We start from the raw sequence: 15,570 nt of genomic DNA on the forward strand, positions 1-15,570 counted from the left end.
TTTACTTTGGCGTTTATCGGCGTGTGCCCTGTGTGGCTCACAGTGCTTTTAGTCAGTGTGTCTGTGTGTTTGGGCTCAAGACAAAAAGAGAAAGATTCAGACTAGCACACAGATTGTCAACAACCTGAAATATTTAAGCAATTATTTGACAGTATAGTGAAAATATAATGCTCTCATAACTTAATAAAACTGAGAGACATTCCGCTGAGGGTCAGAATTAAACAGCCCGCTGCATTACTTAAACATGTAACTTCACCGCTACATGTTTGGAGGTTTTTTTGCATTACATTTAAGGTCAGGCCTCTCTCTCAAACAGACTTGGGTATTAAAACAAACATGACTGGCTATTAAAAAAAATCCAGAGTGATTCCATGAAGCTTTGAAAACTGGTAGCTTTTATAAACACAGCCTGGGAGTGAATAAAAATGGCTTTTGCCTTTTTGTTTAGGACGAGTAGCTTGGGATCAGACATCTAACCATTTACCAGTACAGGACCTCATTCAGTTTATACACTGTTTGGAGAAACTAACAGTTAGAGCTTTTGCTGTTCTACCATTTCTTCGTGATTTTTGTCAGTTGAGTTTTGTTTTTGTCGTTGTAAGTCCAGTGACACTCCATTAAGGTCTTTTTTTTTTCTTCCCGTAAACCCTCAATAAAATATTTTTTTCTTACTGAATGCACCTTTGTTTTTACTGGTTAGGCTTTTTGATGCTGGTTATGGTAGAGAAATACTTCAGCCACGCCTCCAACAGTACAAGTGTTTCTCTTTGTGTTCTTGCTGGATAATATCTAATTTCCGCACTGTATATGCTTGTTTAAATATCGAGGGTTTTATGTTCTACATTTTTCTCTCTTATTCATTTCACTGTTGAGAAGAGTTGATAAATGTGAGGCTTCTAATCCTCCCACTGCAGGCGAAACACCTTTTCCATTACATCGATTTCCAGCAACATTTATTTTTAGGAGGTGTATGTCTATATCGGCCAAAATTCTTAATGTACACATGTGTCTTAGAGTTATATTTACATCACAAAAGTAGGGCAGGAGATATTGTTGACTGACTTTCCAACAATCACAACTTACTGTGTTCAGCTGTGGTGCTACTCTGCTACATGTGCTGCATAAAACAACAGAGTTGTAAGAGTTGTAAATTGTAAGGTAAAAATCCAACAATAACACGAGAGAAAACCCCAACAATCAGACAACCCCCTATGAACAAGCACTTGATGACAGTGGGAACAAAAAACTGCCTTTTAACAGGAATAAATTGAGGCAGACCCAGGCTCAGGGAGGGAGACAGGGCAAAAGACTCAATGTAAAAGAGAGTCAGAGATTGATAATAACTAATGAATAAATGCACAGTGATGTTTAAATACACTGAGACTGACAAGAGGTCAGTGCAAAAGAAATGCTCAGTGCATCGTTGGAAAGCCCCCAGCATCAGTTTTAATTTCTCTGAATTGACTTGATAGCTACTTTTAAGCTAAATGCTATTTTTGTGGCCAGGAAAAAGTCAGTACTGGACACAAGATACACAGAGCACTTGAATTTCTAAGGAAAGGGTAGTCTATGATTGTGTGTTAAACAGTCTAAAACTTTTTAAATTGCCATACTGGTAATACCTGATTATAATCGTCTTAATTCCATATTTTTGGATGCCCATTGGCTGATAAGTTTTTTTTTGTCTACTTTGAAAGCATTTATTTTAAAACGGTAGAAAATTTGTGAAGCCATTAATAGTGCACTATTTTTGAGTTTTGTATCTGCACATTAACTACACATTGTAATAACCTTCACTATCATAAATAGCCAATTCAGAGGCAATGGAGTATTCGGATGTTAACAGAGTTTACATAACTTAATTAAATGCATAATTGCCATTCATATATCTGCATTTGGTGTTTATTTGTGTGACAAAATGAATTAGAGGTGTCGTCTTGCAGCTAAACAGCACCATGCCTTTTTAAATTAATTTGTTATTCTCTGAGAAAAATCAAATGCAGAGCTTTGTCTTGGTGCCATTTCTCACTGACACTGAGGGCACAAGCATTTCCTAGCCATCTCTAATAGCCTGACATTTAAAGGACATTACATCCAGCCTCTCTCCTCTCTGTCACACAGACAAGCATTTCCATACATTTCAACAAGCACATGTGCTCGCACTCAGAAAACCTGTGAGGAAACAAAAACTAATGGGCAATTTGGTGTGTGGAATCTTCTAAAAGCTGTTCTGTTTGTCTGTTTTACAGGAATGTGAGCTCTGCAGGTGAGGAAGCCCGTAGGAGGATGAGGGAGTGCGAGGGTCTGACTGACGCTCTGCTCTATGTCATCCAGACCGCTCTGGGGAGCAGCGAGATTGACAGCAAGGTAATGCACATACACACAAATGAACGCAAATATCTGCAAGGCATACAAACTCAAATAGCCTCTAGCTCATTCACACACACACACACACACACACACACACACACACACACACACACACACACACACCTGCACACAGTAAAAGAGAATGATGTGGAAGGGCCCTGCAAATGTGTTTGTGTGTGTCCTCTTGTTTGTACACATATCATCAAGAACTCAAATGCACGTGGTGCTTTTGCTTTCCAAACATGTGTACTATTTATGATTTGCATAAATCTGCATGTGGAAAATGCAAATGTGTTTAATCTTTTCCCTCACGGGCTGTATGCGATCACTGTATATGCATAATCACTCTCAATCATGTTCAAAGCTTGCAGGCCACAAATACGCTGCAAAAAATGATGCACAGGTTAAAGTTTTTTGTTGCTACATTCACAGCACACAAGCTGTATCCAAAAAGCTGTGTAAGATTTAATGATTTGCAAATCAGTTGATCCCTGTATTCATTCATTTGTTTAAATACTCCAAAAAAAACATTTACCAGTACAAAGATCTGACCTCAGTTGTTGTGAACCAGTTTCAGACCTGTTAAAATTGGTGCCTACCCTAATCCAAGATAATATTGACATAAACATAACATAAACATAACTCACTGTCCAAAGAAGTTTGAACTATTTTTAAACATTTAACTCAATATAGTTGTGAAAAAACATTTTTTAAATTTAATGCCAACAACAGGATTCAGGAAACTTTGAGCCATGACTGGAAAAGCTGAAGTTTAAAAGTTTTTAAAAAATCTTTTGTGTATTCTTTTGAGTGTCAGGTGTAGTGAGAGGAAGACTGTTATGTCAGTCTGCAGTAATTCATATCTGTCAGTGTGGCTCTGTTCTGTTTTTGGACAGCAACAGTAAAATGCAACACAGAACACAGCAAGCATTAATAACAGATATTAAGTCACATACAGCATGAAATAAGGAGCAGAGGTAGAGGGCAGGGGTAGCTCAGTAGGGCAGGGATAGCTCAGTAGGGCAGGGATAGCTCAGTAGGTAGAGTGGTTGCCCCATGATCGGAAGGTCGGGGGTTCGATTCCCCTTAACAGCTACCCTGAGGTACCCCTGAGCAAGGTACCGTCCCTACACACTGCTCCCCGGGCGCCCAATGGCTGCCCACTGCTTCACTGAGTGAATGGGTTAAATGCAGAGAGCAATTTCCCCACGGGGCTCAATAAAGTACAATAATGTACACACTTTCTTCTTCTTCTTCTTCTAGAGGTGGGTTGCACAGCGGCTTGCAGATGTTCTGTAACTGTGATCAATTGAAGATGCTTAAATAACGCACCCTACGGGAATTTTGCCGATTGGATGTATAGAAAGCTAAGTAATGAGGTAATGTCATTTGGCGTCTAGATGAGATGATCTGCCAGGATCATGGCTGAGGTCAGTTGAGCTATGACAGTGCTCAATGTGTGGACTAATTATATATATATTGGCAAGAGATGAATCACTTCATTGGATATAGAAGGAACAAAAAGAAGACGGGAAGACGTTCAGCAATAAGTGTGAATATGTGGGGAAATGATTTGACAATTTAAAACAACACTGCACTCTCTACGCACTGTTGTTGAGTTAATGTGAAGGCCATGTGAAAGTTGTAGTGACTGACTCTGAACTGAAAGTTGGCGACTATGTGCCTCAGCATCCACAAGGTTACTTCCACTTTAATATGATACCATTAACAATTGGCTGTGGAATATTTAGTAGGCAGGAAATTTCACGACGGTACGTGTTGCACTAGTGGCATCCTATCAAATTCACATTCAAATTTTATTTGTCACACGCAACCATTAGAGTTGGATGTCTCGAGACTGGTCGTGGTCTCGAGACCCGAGACCACTTTTACGTGGTCTTGGTCTTGTCTTGGTCTCGACGGACTTTGGTCTTGGTTTTGTCTTGGTCTCGGATCCCTCGTTCTTGTGAGACCGTAGAAACGGGTGAGGAGGGCTGTGCGAGTGCATCGCACTCGTAAACGAAGCAGAATCTGGCTGCAGTTTAAAGACTTTTTTGTCTCGGTCTCGTCTCGACTTTTTCTTAGTCTTGACTCAGTCTGTCTTGGTCTCGATACCCTCTGGTCTTGGTATTGTCTTGGTCTTGGTCTAGGCGGTCTGACTACAAGTCTAGTAACCATATGCAGTATGACGTGGTGAAATGCTTATTGCTGTGCAATGCCTGACCATTAAATGACAGTAAGAATTCACAGTAAGATTTACAGATTTACAGATTACTACAAAATTTACAGATTTTAACTTAGAAATTTACAGTAAAATGTGCAAATAAGAATTTATGAAAGACATTATAAGAAGTGTGCAAATAAACAGAGTGCGTGCAGTCCTACACCTGGTTCAGGACCCGAATAGCCTGGGGGAAGAAGCTCCTCCCAATTCTCTGTGTTTTGGCCTTAAGGGAGTGGAAGCGCTTCCTAGACCTCAAAAGTGAGAAGAGTCCATTGTTGGGATGGGAGAGGTCCATCATGATCTTCCATGCTTTGGTCTTGCATTGCTTGGTGCAGATGGACAGCAGGTCAGAAAGCTCTGATCAAATGATATGTTCGGCCGAGCGCACCACTCTTTGCAGATCTCATCTGTCCCGCTTGGTGCTGTTTTCCAAGCCAGGTCCAGATGTTTCCCGTCAGGACGCTCTCGATGGTGCAGGAGTAAAAGTTCTTAAGCACCTTCAGTGGCTGATGAAAGTCCCTGAGTCTTCTGAGGAAGAAGAGACGCTGCCGGGCTTTCTTAACCAGGGTGTTAATGTGACCAGGACCATGACAGGTCCTGAGTGATATGGACACTCAGGACTTTCACTTTCACATTCCAGTGTACCACACTGGAAGTCATTGAGCTCCTGAGAGCGACCCAGTCTTTCACAAATGTTTGTAGAGTCTTTGGTCTTCATGCTTCGGTGCAGATTTTATACATCTGTGGCCATGAAAGTAATTGGAACGCCTGAATTCACCAGAATTTAATTGAATTAAGTGAAAATTTTTGTCGATTTAGTGTAATTTGGGGATTTCACCATCAGCAATAGGGAGCGATCTCAAGCCTTTTTGATTTAAAAATAAACTTTCATTTTGTTTCTTTGTTTTCTAGTCTTTTTTTTAGAGTGTACCATGTATTACTCAATCCAGATGGTCAGTGACACAGAAACATCTCTAGCGAGAGTTTTTCAGCACGCTTTTATTTGAGCACATTTGCATCCATGTGTATATGTTTCTGTGCCACAGATACATGTGTGTTTGATGGTGTTTTTGTGTTTCTAGCTGTGTGGGTGTTTGTGTGTGAGTTTGTGCGTCAAGTGGAGGCCCTTCACAAGTAGATGTGAAGTTTTTAATCCGCAGAAATCCTTCACAAGATCAAAGACTGTGACTGTTGACTGCATAGACACTCACAACAATAGGATTAGCGTGCGTGTGTGTCTCTCTTTTTATTATGTGCGCTGCATGTGTGTCTATCTGAGTTTATTTGCTGTGTATACAGTCCGGTCCAGAGTTTGGTTGGGGATGTTTTAGTGGTGGCCATCTTTCTGTCCGTCACCTCTGTGTCTTTCTCTTTTGCTCTCTGTCTCTTTCATTACCTCCCTCCATCAGACTGTAGAGAACTGTGTGTGCATCCTGAGGAACTTGTCGTACCGTCTGGCTGCGGAGACCTCTCACAGCCAGCAGGGGGGGTCGGAAGAGTTGGACGGCTTGTTATGTGATACTGGAGGGAAGGACGCAGAGAGTTCGGGATGTTGGGGCAAGAAGAAGAAGAAAAAGAAGGGACATGACCAGGTGAGAACAGAAGAATGGAGAAACTGGTCAGCATTCATTGTCATATAACAATCTGATAGATTATGACTGTGGTGACAAATACATGGTGGCTGTTTTCTCTGAACAGTATTCTGATAAAGGGAAAGACCTGAGTGACCTGACAAATCTGGGGATAATGCTAACATACACAGGTATCACACTGAGCAGTGACCACGAGAGCTAAAAATGCTGAATAAATATCTGCAGTCCCTTACGTGACCATTTAAGACTGGCTCCAAAAGCTAGTCTATAACAAAAAGGCATTTTCCCAAGGTGCATCGCAACCTTATTATTAAACACTCAAGCTTTGAAGTACGTAGTGCACCCATGTGAGAATATTTCTGTGTCCTGCCTCTTACATGCTCTACTCAGCCAGCCGCACCCTTAGCTCTTCCAAACTGCAAGAAGATGACTGATGCAAATGACACAAATTTTGTCTAGAGAAATTGGAGATTTACATGTACTTTTAGAAACTTTCATGTGTGTTAAGAAGGAAGTAGCTGCAGTAATCAAAGGTGACAGTTACCTGTTGACTTATGCTAAAAAGTTTCTGCTGCTGCTCATCTGATCTGTGAAATCAACCTGGTGAAGTCTGCACAATGGCTAATATGATTAATGCGTTATTTATTTTATGTATTATTTACATTATACTGTATTTTACAGCTATTAAAACCCTTTGAAATATTTTTTGAGGGATCCCTTTGACTGCTTCTTTTCAAAACCAGATAAATTGGCAGAAAGTTTTTGCATTCCACCATTTTTGTCTAAATGTGGTCCCTTTGACCTCCAACGAACAGCTTGATTTACTAACGCATTCCACCAGCGCAGACTGGGTTTTGTAAAAAAAAAAAAGTACTGTTGGCATTTACAGGGAGAAGAGAGGTAAGAGGTGGGAACTTAAAGATTTTTGCACGTTTTCCCTGTTGCATATTTATTTCTGTGAGTTTCTTTCTTGGGGGGGAGAATATTTACATGATGACTTATTTACATTTGGAAAATGTACTGCTAATTACTGCTAATTGTGACAGTATTTACTACAAAAAAGTCATATTTTTTGTGCTTGATATTGAGATGAACTCCCTGCACCTGTGCTGTTTAGTAATTCTGGCCTTAGACGCTAAAATCAAGACTTCAAAATGGGACTTGAGATACCAGTGACTAGCATTTTTTTGTATCTGAAGTGGCTGATCTACAGCTTGTGTTTTCAGTTTATATATATATATATATATATATATATATATATATATGTATATGAACTATGGATGAAGGTGCTTTTTTTATTGAAGATAAAGTAGACTGCATAAGTATTTTCACAAACCAAGCACTGGGGACACTAGAACCAATGCCCCTGTTCAGACATCCAGAATCAAATGGTGAAGCGCATTAGTTCACATGCAAACAGGTTTCTCATTACAAACTACCCAATTTATTATATCTCAGTTAAGTGGAAGTGTTGGAACGTAACTGTAAAATCCAAGTCAAGCATGCAAATTACTGCCTCATTGCAGAGGAGAGGACTTCGAGTCCCCATCATGTGAACTCTAGGAAGCATCAACAAATGGAGCATGGCAGCCACCATGCAGAGGTGACAGATGGCTAGATAGTTACATTAGCTCAAGTTGCTGTTATCTTTAGTGTCAGACGTTTTCTGTGTTGTGCTTTTTTGTAGTGTTAATTTCACCAATAAAAAACTATGATGATTCCAAATTCATTCGCCTGCAGCATAGAGTGCAGTTTGACGTGATGATGCTAAGGGGCAACAGTTTAGGGGCAACATTTGGATTTTCTAAATAGAGGGTCTGTTTAAGCGACCGTGGCTCAGGGGGTTGGGAATCGCATCTGTAACCGGAAGGTCGCCGGTTCGATCCCTGGGCTCTCTGTCCTGGTCGTTGTGTCCCTGGGCAAGACACTTTACCCTACTTGCCTACTGGTGTTGGCCAGAGGGGCCGATGGCGCGATATGGCAGCCTCGCTTCTGTCAGTCTGCCCCAGGGCAGCTGTGGCTACAACTGTAGCCTGCCTCCACCAGTGTATGAATGTGAGAGTGAATGAATAGTGGTATTGTAAAGCGCTTTGGGTGCCTTGAAAAGCGCTATATAAATCCAATCCATTATTATTATTATCAGAAAACACAGAAAAAGAGAAAAATGTGACAAAAAGGACTTTAAAGTTGAACTGGTGAAACAAAAACAACAAATTATTTGTGAATGGATTAAATCTGATCTGTTGATAATTGAACTATAGAACAATCACATTTGTATCTGTGAGCTTTGTGTTGTCCTGGTGTTTTTAATTGGCACTTTGATTACTGGTTTATCTTCCAGTCTTGGTTTCCTCCTGTTACTTTATCGCTTTCTCTGCCTGTTGTTCTTCCCCCGCTCAATCCACACAGATATCACATATAGAATTTTAATGGCCTCATAAAAGCCTTCCTTTATGAGGATTTCTTTTATGGTTTGTTTAATGCTTGGGCTGTACCAGTGGGTATTCTCTGACAGGGGTCCATGCTACACTAATTAAACCTAAGTAACAATGTGTCGGCACAGATAGGAGAGTGGTTAGTGTTTAATACCATTGTGTTAAATGTAAGTCCCAAGATACAAGATGTTGCAAAACAGTATCCTGGGCCTCTCGCAGAAAAGACTACATTTTATGGGTAACATTTCCTAGTGAAATAAAGTTCATAAAAATGGTATTACTTACCACCAACGTACATTTATAACAGCTGCCCTCAGTTAAAATATTGCTGTTGATTTTCTAAGACGAACAGGTATCAGTGTGAAGTAGGGACTCATGCTAACTAGCAGCATCAGGACGTTATGTCTTTACTACCCGTTTCCAGATTTAAAGATGCTGGTGTGTCTCTGAGTTTCCAGGCTCTGTCCATCTGTTTCATCCTCTGTTTAGTTAAAAAGTGAGAGCTCTTCTAGTTGGCAGAAACCAAACGGCTGCCTTGGAGAAGGCTCTAACCTCTTGTCATGCTAATAAGCAATCAGCATCACATTCTGGTTGAGTGGAAGATGTCTTTTACCACTTCTAGTGAAGCTGCAGGGATTGAAATTCTGGCACTTCCGGTGGGTGAATTGCTCATTAGCCCTGCGTGCTCCTATTTTTTCTCTCTGTCATTTCTAGGAAAGGCAGAAAGAGAGAGAGGAGATCTTTATAAATGGTAGCAATGAGCCATGGCCTTTAACTAATTTGTTGAGCTAACCGTTTGCAAACTCGCATGCAAACCAGGCAGAACCAGGGAGATGAAGGATTTTAAAAGTAACCCTGAGATCAGATCGTAAAGAGACAAATCATAACCTCTCCAAACAATAATATATCAGGCCTCTCTCTCCCCTCCATGTGTGTTTCTCCACTCCAGTGCAGCTGTGGATGATTACCATGAAGGAGCGATTGGGGAGCTTGTTGGAGAGGGAAAAAAACTCTATCAACTGTTGGGTAATTAGAGAAGAGAGGAATAAGGAGATGCTAAAAATGACAAAAGGAAGCGATGGAAGACGGGGAAAGAGAAATCACGGGAAGAAAAATGACCAAATTTTCAGTGCCATGTGTTAGCATTATAACACAGACTATAACAAATGCAAAGAGAATGGGAGGATTGTATTTTTTGTTATGAAAAACAAAAATATTAAGCAATTACCAACATAACTATAACTGTTGCTAAGCCCATTTGTCTGGCTCTGAGCTCTAGCTAGCTTTAGCTTAAGCCGCTTAAATTTGTTAGCTTCTTTAAAATATCCATATTTAGCTAGGTGGTGTTGATTTAAATGTCTGATTAACCTTTTTGTAGTGGCCGCTCAGCTTACTTTGACTAACATTGTGTCTTCACTTGTACTGAAGAGCTTCTGTGCTAACTATTAGTTAGCATGTGAGTGACAATGGGATGTGTATTTCTTGCATGCCTGAGATAGACTGAAACAGCTGGTATTCAGGCATTCATGAGCCCAAGCTGCAGCTGCATTTATAACACGGGATACTCGATTACTCATGGGCAGGACAGCGGTGTGGTGTTTATTCTGCAATTATGCATTATTTAATAGTTTTAAAATGAAATGCCCAGTAATTTAATAACATGCCACATGTAGTAAACTGTATATGTGATTCTATAATCCCAAATTGATTTCATAAAAGCCCGTCCCAATCTGTATTTAAAATATAGTGCTACTTATAGCTTCAAAAACTAATGGTGCTGAATATGAAAATATGGAACCAGCTACTCATTTGTTAATTATGTTGCAGCGTTACTGTGAGCTCTCCTGCATCTGAAAGATTTTTCACATTTATTATTGATATACAGTATCTGTGTGTTTTTAAAAAAAAAAACATCATCCAAGCAGGAGTAGATGTGAGATTTCAGTCACCGATGAGAGTGGGGAAAAAAATTGCCAGTGGTCATAAGTTGCTTGTGACAGTGAATCTCGTCCTTCTCCTCTCCCGTTATTGCCTGAGGAGACCGTGCTGGCACTCCACCGCTGTCAAACCTCACCTCACAGAATTCTGAATGCTTTTCTTTTCTGAATTATGTGTCATCTTCCGCAGTGGGACGGCGTTGGCCCATTTCCAGACTTGGCGGAGCCCCCGAAAGGCATCCAGATGTTATGGCACCCCACCATCGTTAAGCCCTACCTCACACTGCTGTCTGAGTGCTCCAACCCAGACACCCTGGAGGGAGCAGCTGGGGCTCTGCAGAATCTAGCTGCTGGCAGCTGGAAGGTAAGAATGCAGTGCAGTGGCTGAATCATTCAGATACTAAATGGCATCTGCAAGATGCTCTCCAAGTTCCAGTAGGTGCCAAAAACACTCTGAAAGTAATAATATAATAATATAAAAAGCTTAACCACTTCAGATATTCTTTTGATTTTGTGATGAAGAATGATGTTATCATTTAACTAGCCCTTTAAGATTTCCTCTTACCTGAGAGCAACAAGTAGTTTCAGTACATTGTGTCTGAAATCAGCATTTGGTAAAAATAAATGCAAAAGAAAGAAAATTGCCTTTTAAAGCACTAATTCAAAGTTAAGAGCATTTGTAATGTATAATTTGCTGTTAATTACACCGCTGATGAGCAGCATGATGGTGCAGCACCTGTTGCCTCACTAATCCTGGGTTTAAATATGCTGTCCCCCAAGAGTCAGACCCGTCATCTCCTTCACAGACACATCCCCAGTTTACGCTTGCGTCTGTGTCTTGATCATGTGCTTTCACATTTTGTTACTGCCCACATCACTTCTGCTAGCGTGTCAAAGGGCACAGTTATACCATCAGTTGCTTAGAGAGGACAACAAAAGAAAACAGGATGTAACCTCTTGGCATCAACAGAACGAAGTCGTTTACACCTTGCGAAAGGGAACACTGTGACTTCCACTGTTGACGTATTTACCTGTTTTCTCTTTGTGCGGTACGGATAAGGGCAAAGCAGCAACCTCAACAAAACAGAAGCCTAAAAAAAATGCAGTTCCTGCAATGGACATCTAAGAGTTTCAAAAGCAAGTCATTGCGCAGCCTTAATTCATGGGTAATTTTTATATAACTTATCAGGTTGTTTATCAGTTTGTTTCTTAGCACTAATTAACTGTATGTGTGTCTGTGCAGAACAGGTGTACAGTTTATGTGTACAGTTTAGGTGTACAGCAAGCTAACCAAGCTTGTTAGCATTAGCGGATAGGTTGGCACTTTTATCCAAATATGGCAATTTGTGGTTCCGAAAAAATGAAAATGGATTTGGCAAAAATGATACAAATGAATGTCTTCTGACATCTCTGTCCACCTCTCCCTGTCCTGCCCAGTGGTCCGTCTATATCCGAGCTGCAGTGCGCAAAGAGAAAGGACTCCCTATCTTGGTGGAGTTACTGAGGATAGACAATGATAGGGTCGTTTGTGCTGTGGCTACAGCCCTGAGAAACATGGCTCTGGACATCAGGAACAAGGAGCTAATTGGTGAGTAGCCACACTCGCCCCCACCTGTCCATACAAACAAATCTACACAGTCTGAAAAAGATGACGGGGTAAACAAACCTTCGAGAGCAAAAACACACTCTGACAGTGGAGAAGAATAACATCTTTATGGTCTTTTTCTGGATATTAGGGAGTAATTAAAAATAAATTTCTCTGTAGACTAGTTATCTTCACGCACTGAGAGAATTACTCCCCTGCTTCAGTACATCCTTATGATATTGGTTTCTGCAGACATGTTTAAATGTCATGTTTAGCATCTATAAAAGTTGCAAAAATATTACATAGTGCATCATCGGTCTTTAAATTTGTTTCTACTTTGTAAGCAGAAGGTAGTGTTTCTTGGACTGATCGTTTACTGCTACGTGTTCCCTTTGAGACTAGGTGATGTCTGTAATAACTCTGCTTTTCTACTGGTCCCCATAGCAACCACCACATGTTTCCTTCCACTTATTCCCTGATGCTGAGCGTCTGATGGTCGATGTGATGTTTCTCTGTGTGAATGCAAGCGTCCATGTGCAGGCTGTAATGTTAACTTTTCTGCCGTGCTGCCATGGGGCATGCAGGTATATTGTGATAGGACACATTGCTTTCCCCTCAGCCATGTTGTGTGATGTGCTTCTAATGCAGTTTATCATGTAAACACATGTGTAGCTGAGGCCTGAGAGCTGTCAGCAGCAGATATTAATAGCATCTGCAGTGAAAGGTTTGCTTTGAGCCAACTAACGCAGACGTTCACTTCCCAGTGTGTTTATATCTTTGTAATTATAGCGGTATCAATCATGATAATTAAAAAAAAATCAGAGACACGCACATCAGAATGTTAAACCAATCCAGTGCCAGTACAGTTACACAGTTCATGACAGCTTATCACTTTACTGCAGCATCAGCTTATCCACGCACTTTACAGCTGAGCGCGGTGAGTAACAATAACTAGCACTAACAATATTCACTCTTCTGCTTCTGCAGGTGCTCTTCTCACACGCAATGAGAGAATCACTTCCCACAATAAACAAGCTGAGTTAGTGAGTCACTGACACATTCAACTTTGTTGAATCACCGGGGACCAGTGAACTGTTGGGGGTTTAATTTTATTGTGATTTGTTTTCTGTGCCCTGTGCATTGGCTCACAGCTGTTCTTTTCTTTGTCTAGTTTTACTTTAAAGTTTGTAGCTGGCCTTGTTGAATTGCTGCGGTTTAATGATCTGTTTTTAGATGTTCAGTGATATTTCTACTCTAGTATTTTCTTCTTTCTTCTTCTCTTTTCACTGTTTGGATTATTGAAGATTGTCCCTCCAAAATGAATTAAAGGAATTAATTAAAAATAAATAAAGTATAATAAATAAATACACAGGAAATGTCTTTCGTGTTAGTCTTTTTCTACCTGGTCAAATTAGAGAGCAGAAAAGCATCTGTAGTCCGTGTTCTGGGGAGTTTCCGTCTAGCTGTGATATTTAGTTGCAATACCTGCAGTACCTCCAGGTGCAGCCTTATTTCCTAAGGTGTCGCCACAGCTGATGGAGCCATAAAATTAAAAAAAACAAAACAATTAAATATAATTAAAATGATTCTGTGACAATAGGAAACTCCTTTTTACAGTCTAGCCTTTTTCGTTTTTTCTCTGTTGATCTCAGCGTTTTTTCTTAACAATAATTTGAGCAGTGAAAATGACTGATGAATCTTTCCAGTACTGCAATTTTGTGGCAGTAGCTAAATCAGTGTGTTTATGTGGTTCTTATCTACCCTTAACTTCAGTAATTGGTTATACCAGTTTATTTGTCGATTGCTTCGATTATCTAGAGATAATTGATTTTTTGATCTGTAAAATAGGAAAAGTTAGAAAAATCTGACCTGAGCCATTGTATTGCTTTCACTTAATTATCACTTAAAACTAAATGTGTATTTTAAAATAGTAGTAGTGCTTTGTGCTCACAGTTATCCATGTCTTCCAGCACATCATGCTTCAGATCATTTCTCTGCAGCAGTCATAGAAGTAGCTAGTATCACTGCAGTCACCTAGAGCAGCACTGCATCATCACTTGCTTTGCTGTATTGAAGAAATTGATCTGGATGTGGATAAAAATGTAAAGAGTTCTTCCTTTGCTCATGCTCCAAAAATTTGTCCAGTTAGGTTTTGCTTATTCTTGCTGGTCACATGGCCGTCCCTCAACGCTCCTGCTACGACGTAGAAATAGTAAAGTTTTATTGTAAATTAGTAACAGTTTCTTCTTATATATTATGTACAGCAGCAGTAAAACACATGTAGTCTGCATGCAAACTGTCAGTGAGTCATGACGTGCAACTACACCCCCAGCACCACCACCATTACCACCGCCGCCACCCCAGGGTGATGACCCAATCAGAATGGAGACCAGAGAGCAGAGCGGACAAGATTTCCTGACAGCAGTGTTCAGGTGTCATGGGAAATGTAGTCAGTCTGTGTGAGATCACGTGGTCATGTTTCCATCAGTGTCTGACAGCAGGCCTGCCAGGCTGCAATTTTACCTCAGTGGTAGTCAGCTCCAGCTTTCAGAAGCTTCTTTCTTTAAAAAACAAAACAAGGGAAGAAAAATATCTTGATATTTGTGACTTTTTTATTTTCCTGTGCTTTTTTAACTGACTTACAGCTGCTTCCACAATATATGCTGTACTATAGTAGAAATTACAGTGAAAGTAATGTGAAATTACACTAGATTTAAGTCTACTGTTAGCTTATAATGCATATGATTAAAGTTCAACACATTTTGGTAATTGTTCTACTGGGTAAATTTAGTAGAATATAATAAAACTGTCTTTGCTGCAAGTTTTGGGATTCTGAAAGTTCCCACATAATGTTTGATGAATATGTTAGAAGAACAGAATACATATTAATACTACATTTATTTTTTAGATGCAAATGTCTTCTACTGTTTCCCTTTTCCACATCAAACTTGGGTAATGTGCATGCTGGACCAGGGTCTGGTTTTCTTTACCAAACCTAATATTAACTGCTTTATTAAAACCAGTCTTTAGAATGGCCTTTACATTGGTTACACCTTTGTGTCTTCATGTGAATGCACTCAAAGTAGGTATTTTGCCTAGGAGTAGGCATCGTCTTGCAGATTTTTTTTTTATATGCAGCAGGTACAGGTGATTTCAGAAACAATGAAATAAGAAAATTGTTAGACTTGTACAGTCGAGACAAAAACTTTGAGCATTCTACCTTGATAGCAAAAATAAAAGCAGCTCTGATGTAAGCAAAGCAAAGAAATCAGTTTCAACATTAGTTTAGTGCAGAGCATCAGGATTGTTGTTCTTGTGGAGGAATTGTTTAAGGTGAAGGAGCTGTGCAACTTCAACAAATTGAATTGAATCCTCTTAATAAGTTATAGGCTTTCTGTCCCTCCTGTGTGAAAGTCTTTACTTTGTA

General features: G+C 40.0%; 1 protein-coding gene across 13 annotated transcripts in view; it reads left to right on the forward strand.

Annotated features, from left to right (window-relative positions):
* Positions 1-15,570, forward strand: part of ctnnd2b (catenin (cadherin-associated protein), delta 2b) — a 233,597-nt gene that overhangs the window by 203,127 nt on the left and 14,900 nt on the right. For all 13 annotated transcript variants that reach the window (XM_026149115.2, XM_080293036.1, XM_080293037.1 and 10 more), the window contains 4 exons: positions 2,250-2,367; positions 6,004-6,186; positions 10,749-10,922; positions 11,996-12,146. In XM_026149115.2, coding sequence (XP_026004900.2) covers positions 2,250-2,367; positions 6,004-6,186; positions 10,749-10,922; positions 11,996-12,146 — 626 coding nt within the window. The remainder of the gene's footprint in view (positions 1-2,249; positions 2,368-6,003; positions 6,187-10,748; positions 10,923-11,995; positions 12,147-15,570) is intronic.

Source organism: Astatotilapia calliptera, chromosome 18 (genome assembly GCF_964374335.1).
Source record: "Astatotilapia calliptera chromosome 18, fAstCal68.1, whole genome shotgun sequence".
NCBI lineage: Eukaryota > Metazoa > Chordata > Actinopteri > Cichliformes > Cichlidae > Astatotilapia > Astatotilapia calliptera.